The sequence below is a fragment of the Berghia stephanieae genome, chromosome 13 (assembly GCF_034508935.2).
Source record: "Berghia stephanieae isolate SIO BIC M18660-M18661 chromosome 13, UCSD_Bste_1.3, whole genome shotgun sequence".
Lineage (NCBI taxonomy): Eukaryota > Metazoa > Mollusca > Gastropoda > Nudibranchia > Aeolidiidae > Berghia > Berghia stephanieae.
In genome coordinates this window covers 31,458,680-31,467,514 of record NC_088372.1, presented here as the reverse complement: position 1 = coordinate 31,467,514, position 8,835 = coordinate 31,458,680, and the positions used below count along the sequence as shown (strand labels likewise).

Sequence of the window (8,835 nt, the reverse complement as noted above, 5' to 3'; positions counted from 1 at the left end):
GTTTTTTGTTTAAATTTGGTCGATCTGAAGGGTCTGCCCTGACGATAAACTGGTATTTACTCATGACATCCATAAACCCCTTTGTCTTTTATAAAGTGGGGGGGGGGGGGGGGGGGGAGGAAGAATTTTTTTTAATTTTTACTTTCTTTAAAAAGAGTAAAAATGTAGGTAAAAAACATACCAGAACATCTGAGGGGGTTAGAAAGAGAAAGTTTTAGAAGCAACTCTAATTTTCAATAAAAAATGATAACATGAATTTTTATAAATTTAAATAAATGCTAATGAATGAAAACCCAACGAAAAAAATTAAACTGATTGGGGATTGTGAAAAACACGCTGACACATTCCTTGGGGTTCAAGAAGTTGGGGTTAAAATTTCAAGGATGAACATATCATTTTCATCTTTCCCCTGTGTGACAAAAGGGGAACAAAAATTTTTGTTCAAAAGGGAATTTGGGGAAACGGATTTTTTTAATGAAATTTTTGCAAAAATTCCCTTTGGGAAAAAAACCCAAAAGCCATCTTGAGGGGCGAAACCCGCCTCCCCTCGTTTTTTAAAAAAATTCCTAATTCGCGGGAACCCCACCGTTGCAGGGGTTTCTGAAAGGAGGTTTCTGGCTTTTGTCATTCAGAGGGGAAGTTGGTTTTTGGGAAAGACATTCCCCGCTTAGAAATGTTGAAAAAAAATTGGGGCCCAAAAAAAAATCTCTTTTCCCCAATTTCAGAACAAGATTGCTCCTGCAAATGCAGTGTTTTCCTAAACTAAATTTTTATAAAAAACCCTGGTCAGGTAAATCATTCAGGAATATCCACGTTCTTTTAAAAGTATTGCATCCTAGCCATCAATGTGATTCATGTTATTATCATTAGGGGGGATACAAGGGGCGCGTCTATGGTTTCGCAAAGTAATGCCAGTTTGGCCAATTTCTACGCGAAGATTAAATTATCAACTAAAAATTATTTGATCAGTCATTTTTCTGTAGTTTCACGATACAATGCGCACTAACAGCGAGCATAAACACGATAGTTTTTGGAAATCAATGTATTATTGAGCAAAAATGCTAATAATTTAAGATAACCATCGAGCTTGTTTTTTTCTAGACCTGCATGTCAATGATGAATGACTCACCAACATTATTATTTTCATAGCAGACTACTCACTCACATAATAAAACAGATGCTATGACTGGACACGCATTTCATCACCAGGCGGTGGGTTTCTTTGGTCAAAAGAATTGTGAAATATTTACCAAAACATTGTGAGATTTTATCTCTAAAAATAGTCTGAATGATTTACGGCCCCTTGACTATTCAGTTTCGCGGGTCAGCTGATTACTTGTACAGTTAAAGGCCTCCAACAGACCCATTGTTGACAAAGTTGACTGGCGAAAAGGTGAGGGGTAAACACACACCGACTCGACGAGCTTCGTCAAATTGGATGTTGTTACTCAGTTGCACAAATTAAGGGGTCAGATTTTGATTTGCCATCCAAGAAAAGGGATTGTGTAATTCAAATTGTGTATATTTTTGTTGTGTAGTTTAGATTTCGAATGGATAACAATATTAATATATCCAGTAGATCGCTACATTTCTAATTTCTGTCTTGAGCAATGATCGGATTACTGCTAAACGTTTGTGATCAGTAACAACAAAGTTATGATTGTGATGTTACGATCCAAATCCTTCGATCTTGTCAACAGGGCCCTTGAGGATGAAGAGGAGAAAAACAAAAAGGTAAGGACTTTTATTGTAGGAGAGATCGATAAAAGGGAAATAGTAGAGACAGAGAGCTATGTTATAGGTAACAATAACAAGTTCAACAAGTGTGTTCCCATTACGTACTACTAATTCTGGGAATAAAATTCATGAAGACTATAGGATTATTGATAAACAGAATTAAGCTGTTTGCAATCTTCCCATCGGAGGATTGTTTTTATTCAGTTTTATTACGTTTGTTTATTTATTTATTTATTTACTTTTTTAATGATTGCTTTCAAGCTGTACAGACACCCATTCCAGCTCTAGTTTTTACAACTTGTCAATAATGTTCAATAGTCAAAACAAAAAAGCACCACAACAACAGAACATTCATTGATTCAGCAGCAGTAAAGATATGTAAAAGGAGAATGGTGATTTGATTAATGGCGATGATGGTGATGATGATGATGATGATAATGATGATGAAAAGGAGGAGAAAGAGAAGGAAGAGAATAGCGATGATCAAGAACAAGGAGAGGAGGTCTAAGAGAGATGCCTTGAAGAAGAAGAAGAAGAAGAAGAAGAAGAAGAAGAAGAAGAAGAAGAAGAAGAAGAAGAAGAAGAAAAAGAAGAAGAAGAAGAAGAAGAGAATGTGCTGCTGATGGTAATGGACTGATCAAGAAGAAGAAATAGGAGGGGGGGGGGGGGGGGGTGAAACAGAAAAAAGGGAGGAGCAGAAGGGCGAAGAAGTTAAATATAAAACGATTTCTATTTAGGATCTCCCATAATTTATAAACTTAACATTTGAAATGTCTTGCATTTTCTTTGAAGCCTCTTTTTAATTCTGATAAAATTGCCTCATATTTCTGTATCATTATTATCATCATTGTTATCAATTTCATCATCGTCATCATCATCATCATCATCATCATCATCTTCATCATCATCATCGCCGTTGCTATCGTTATCGTTGCAACTTGTACGTGCCACCTTCCTCCTCCTCCTCTTCCTCCTCCTCCTCCTCCTCCTCCTCATCATCATCATCATCAACATCATCATCGTCATTATCATCTTCACCACCACCACCACTATCGCTACCACCACCGCCGCGACCTGCTCGCTAATATCCAGTATTATTTCATGTCGATAAAAATTATCTGATATTATCTATATGTATTGTCGTTTTCATTCAACTCAGAAAGAAAATTACGCTGAGGTACGCTAAACACCATCAAACACCGAGAAACTGTGTGGAGAAGGAGCGTCTTTGGCGTCACTCAGCTCTTTGCTTGTTTGTTTTTAGACAGCCATTTTGGGGATTAGTTATCACTATGCTTATGATTAGTTATGCTGTGCATTTATGTAAAATACTCACAACAATCACAGTCGGATATAACGTGCCAATACCAAAAAAAAATATGCGTAATCTTGAGCGTCTATAGTTTGATTGACACAATTTAGTAAGAACTAACCACTAAAAGGGCTGTCTAAAAACAATAATAGAGAGCTGAGTGACGGCATATTTGTTTCTTCAATATATCAATCAGACGTTCAAGGTTACACACAGTTTTGTGTGTTAGTAAGTTTCATATATCAGGCTTGCGTATGTTATGATTATTTTGCCTAAACGCATAGCACCAATAATTTGAAAGTAATATAATATATCTCTAATATTATTTGATACTGAAATTCCCACATAATATAAATATTGAAAGGGTCGCGGGTTAAATGGTAGTTGACCGTAGAGGAGAGGTATTTTGTTAACACATGTAAGGGATTGCCCTCGGGTAATCTAGTCGTGTGTCTAGTTAATGCTGTGTTTGTTTACTTTGTTTTTGAAAGGGTATTCCATTTCATAATTCAATCCCACATTTGCACTCCCTATCTTATCGTCGCCCCCTTTCGCTCTATCTCTCTCTCTCTCTCTCTCTCTCTCTCTCTGTCTCTCTCTCTCTCTCTCTCTCTCTCTCTCTCTAATCTTCTCCCCACTTTATCTGTCTATCTATCTATCTATCTATCTATCTATCTATCTATCTATCTATCTATCTATCTATCTACCTATCTATCTATCTATCTATCTATCTATCTATCTATATCTATCTATCTATCTATCTATCTATCTATCTATCTATCTATCTATCATATTACTATATCTATCTATGTATCTATCTATCTATCTATCTATCTATCTATCTATCTATCTATCTATCTATCTATCTATCTATCTATCTATCTATCTATCTATCTATCTCTCTCACACACACACACACACACATATACACACATATATATACATATATATGTATATATATATATATATATATATATATATATATATATATATATATATATATATATACACTCTCTCCCCTACACTCACACACAAACACACACTTGAGAGAGAGAGAGAGAGAGAGAGAGAGAGAGAGAGAGAGAGAGAGAGAGAGAGTGAGAGAGAGAGAGACGCTAATACAGTGTCCTATCACTCTAAATACTTGGTATTTGGTAAGCATTATCTTATCTCCTCTCTCGTGACACAATAGCGGCGATCAAAGTACGTACATACATACATGATATATACATAACACAATTGGCCCAGTTACGAGATAACACCTGTCGTCCTTTCTTATGATCATTCAACTCCAACTGGTATCTCAGCGTTCATCTTTTGGAAAGTTATCTCATTCATTTTCTTCAATCCTATTAACCCTTTACAGATCAAACTACAACAACTCCAACTGGGGTCTGGTCTCGGTGTTCATATTTTGGAAAATGATTTCATTCATTTTCTTCAATCCTCAATTAACCCTTTACTGATCATTCACAGCCCCAACTGGTGTCTCAGAGTTTATCTTTTGTGAAGATTATCTCCTTCATTTTCTCCATTCTATTAACCCTTTACAGATCATCCAAGAACTCCAACTGGTGTCTCAGCGTTAATTTTTGGAAAATGATCTCATTCATTTTCTTCAATCCTATAATAATCCATTGCAGGTCAACAACTCCAACTGATGTTTCAGCGTTCATCAATTGAAAAATTTCTTTTTCATTCTCTCAACCATGTTAACCCTTAACCGCAATTTCTTTCTCGGTGTTACTCTTTGGAAATTTATCTCATTCATTTCCTCAATTCATTTAACCCTTTGTGACCAACCATTTCAATCCGGTATTTATGCCGGGGTGGGCTAATAGATAGGAATGAAAGAAGCCCTCCTTCTCCTCCCCCTCCTCCTCCTCCTCCTGCCTTGAAAAAAGCACTTCACTCACATTTTCTCATTGTAAAACGAGTACCTAGCCGTTAAGAATGTAATATTGCTTCACAAGCGTCATGATTCGTCTTACATTAATATTACGTGTTGTTTCTGGCTAGGGACCCCTTGTAAAGCGTTTTGAGCAGGTTAAGTGGATATTGGTCTATGTCCAAAAAAAAAAAAAAGCATTAATTAATTCTGCATAAATTAAATGATGATTTATAAGGTTAGTTATAGCAGCTGCCATTGTCATTCTCTTTAAACAAATGTTTAACATCTCTAGTGGGCAGCAGATATGACATCTGATTAAAAGCGAAGACAGCTTGAATAAAATTATGAGTACCCCATGTAAATATTTCGTTAACCTTTTTTCTTATTATGCATCTTTGGTCATCTAAACAGACAGAGGAGTAGTTAATGACGTGACACATTCCTCCAGTAGGAAATCCTATGCGATTATTTTTAACTTTACATACGGATTTTGTTTCTATTTTCTCTTCTTTATTTTTCTTTCTCCTTTTATTTAACATGTTGAGCGTTGCTGTTGTTGACTTGGGACTTCTTGTAAAATGTGATTTGGGCCCCAGAAGTATGGAACAAATTAGATAATAAAAATAAATAATAAATAAAATTCCTTTTATTAGTCCTATAGGGGGAAATTTGTCTCTAGGGTCTATTCCAAGGGAAGACTGGAATAACCCAGGCGTCAGCCGCAGTGCAGCGCCGCAAATTGAGCCAGGGCGAGGCGACTTGCTCAAGGCCACCCAGCGCAGAACTTGCTACCATTCGGGTACGAATCAAAGACCGTTCACCTGAGCCTCGCGGCCCCATATAAAGAAAACTTTTGAAAACATTCCTTTTCAGACAGGCATTTTGAGTAGTACTAGTATTTTCAGTTTGTGTTACCCGTTGTCTTGTATGTTTAGCGCCTACGGAGGAATGGGAGCGCCTTAGAACTCTTTGTGGAATCTGCGCGCTGTATACATCAATTATTACAGTGCATTACATATTGCATAAAAAGAACAACCAATACACATTTTTAGTGATATAAATTTAACCTGAGGGCCATGTCCGTTTAAAATGCTAATATAATATAATTAAAACCAATGATAATTTAAATTCAAGTATAGATAGAATGTAGTTGACGTCACTCAGGTCTTTGTTACTGTTTTTTTTTTTTTTTTGCCATTCATGTTTCTAATTATCACTTAACGATATTAACCAACCAGACTATAAATGTTCAAGGTTACACATAGTTTTGGGTGATGGTCAGTTATACTTCCGGATGTTGTGTGTTTCTTAGCCAATCGCATACTATCTATGTTAAGTACATCCCCCCCCCCCCCCCCCATGTAAATATGATGGTGAGGCTTCTTTTGTTTAATTAGGCATAATAGTTGTACTACACGTGTTTCGTCACCTAAACAAACACAGGAGTACCCAGTCAATGACGTTTGACACATTCCTTTGGTATGAAATTGTATGGAATTGCTAATGACGCTATATTATATTATTTTGTTTATATTATATTTTTAAAATTCCTTTTACATTTTGAGTGTAGCTGTTGGATTGTGGGATCCCCTGTTATAAATCTATCTATCTATCTATCTATCTATCTATCTATCTATCTATCTATCTATCTATCTATCTATCTATCTATCTATCTATCTATCTATCTATCTTTCCATCTCAAATGATAAGTTGTTAAATTTCTGCATCGTGAACGAATGTTTCAAAATCGGAAATCTTAATATTAAGCGCTTTGTGTGTGTGTGTGTGTGTGTGTGTGTGTGTGTGTGTGTGTGTGTCAATTTGCTAAATTTAAATAGATTCAGATTTATTGTTCTCAATTTTTATAAGGGGCATTGTATCCTCCTCCTCCCCCCCCCCCCCCCCCCCCTCATCCTCTTCCTTCTCTTCATGTTCATCGATTTAATCTTCCTATTATTCACATCTTCATTTTCTCTTTCTCCTTCTCCCCCTTTTTCTCCTTCATCCTCCTCCATATTCTTGCCATAACTCTGTTCCTCCGTTTTCTCATTTTCCTTGTCATTCTCATTGTCCACCTCATCCTCCTTTCCTGCTTTCCTTTCCTCTCCTTCCTCTTCTTTTTCCTCCTCTTTTTACCCCTCCTCTTTTTACTCCTCCTGCACCTCCTCCTCCTCCTCCTCCTCCTCTTCTTCCACCTCCTCCTCCCCCTCCTCCCCTTCCCCCTCCTCCTCCTCCCCCTCCACCTTCTCCTCCTACCCCCCTCCCCCTGCTGCTGCTCCTCCTCCTCATCCTCCCCTTCCTTCTCCTCTTCCATCTTCTCCTCCTACGCCCCTCTCCCTGCTCCTCCTCCTCCTTCTCCTCCTCCTCCTTCTCCTCCTCCTCCTCCTCCTCCTCATCCTCCTCCTCCTCCTCCTCAAATCTATGTACCCATCTCTATCTCACATTCTCTCAAGATCGCTATTTCTTCCTCCCATATCTCTTTCACAAACTCCCTCCCTCCCCCTCTTCTCCTCTCCCCCCCCCCCCCTCTCCCTCTCTTTTTCTCCTTGTCTCCCTTACTCTCTAGACATTTAAAGTATTGGGAAAAATGTAAAACCAAACAACAATCTACTTGTTTACAATCCGTTCAAAAGTGTGTGTGTTAAAGGAGACAATACATAATATGTTTCCTTTCTTCTTCTTTCATTTTCTTTCTTTTTTTCCCCCTCATTTTTTTTTTTTCATTCTTTTCCCCTCATTTTTCTCCTTTTTTTTTTTTTTGTTTCCTTTTTTTTTCTTCCTCCTTTCTTTTTTTTTCCTCACTATTTTTTTCTTTCATTCTTTCCCCCCCCCCCCCCTCATTATTTTTCCTCGTGTTTTTTTTTTCTTTCTTCTGGTTTTCCCCTCCTCATTTTATTTATTTTTTTCTTTGTTTTCGACACGACAACGGTTTTGGTGTCAGCAGCATAGGGCACGTATTAACGTGTTGATGTCACATCTAATCTGTGTACGTAGGTAAGTACGTAGGACGGATATGCTGACATGACTGTCAGCTCTCTTACTTTACTGTGGACACATGTCAGTGTTTGCTAGTATTACTTACGTACGTAGTTTTCAAACTTACTAATAAAGCATTTTTATAGCGCAATTTCCACTAAGCGTGCTCAAAACGCTTGCTTTACAAGGGGTCCCTGACCAACAGCAACACGTAACATATTATACATAGTTCGAAGATGACGTCACTCATGTCTTTGTTATTGTTTTTTGCCATCCGCGTTTATGAGTTATGCTCACTGAACTGTATTAACCTGACTATAAACGTTCATGGATACACACAGTTTTGTGTTTGGTCCGTTATACTTCCGGATGGCAATGCTATGAGCTTCTTAGCCAAGCGCATACTATCTATAGAACGAGACATGACACGTGTTCGGCGATATTATATGTTTTTTTTTTTTTTTGTTTTTGTTTTTTTTGGTGTGTTTTGGATAGATACAACACTGTTAACGGCCAGGTACTCATTTTACACCTGAATATGGTGAGAGAATGTGAGTAAAGAGCTTTCCAAGAACTCGACTATGCGCCGAGCAATTGGACAACATGTGGGTGATTCCTGTTGACATCAGACATCTTGTTTGATGAATTACCTAACATTCCTTCGGGGAATGCATAGGCGATGTCTCTAGGGTCTCTTCCAAGGGAAGACATATGGTGTCGTGGCGGAATGGTATAATTTTTTTCTCTATAGATAGTATGCAGATGACGTCACTCAGGCCTTTGTTATTGTTTTTGCCATCCGCGTTTGTGAGTTGTTCTCACTAAACTGTATTAACCAGACTATAAAAGTTCATGGTTACACAGAGTTTGTGTGTTGGTCCGTTATACTTCCGGATGGCAATGTTGTGAATTCCTTGGC

The 8,835-nt window shown here is 37.6% G+C and overlaps 1 protein-coding gene across 2 annotated transcripts in view; it reads left to right on the top strand.

Annotated features, from left to right (window-relative positions):
- The window catches only part of LOC144959320 (uncharacterized), a 120,252-nt gene that overhangs the window by 23,700 nt on the left and 87,717 nt on the right, over positions 1-8,835 (top strand). Inside the window, exon 1 of one of the 2 annotated variants that reach the window (XM_078891872.1) lies at positions 1,407-1,734. The exons of the other annotated variant lie outside the window; for it this stretch is intronic. Coding sequence (XP_078747998.1) covers positions 1,657-1,734 — 78 coding nt within the window. The 5' untranslated portion in view covers positions 1,407-1,656. Of the gene's footprint in view, positions 1-1,406; positions 1,735-8,835 lie in introns of those variants that run through there. 2 annotated transcript variants of the gene reach the window in all.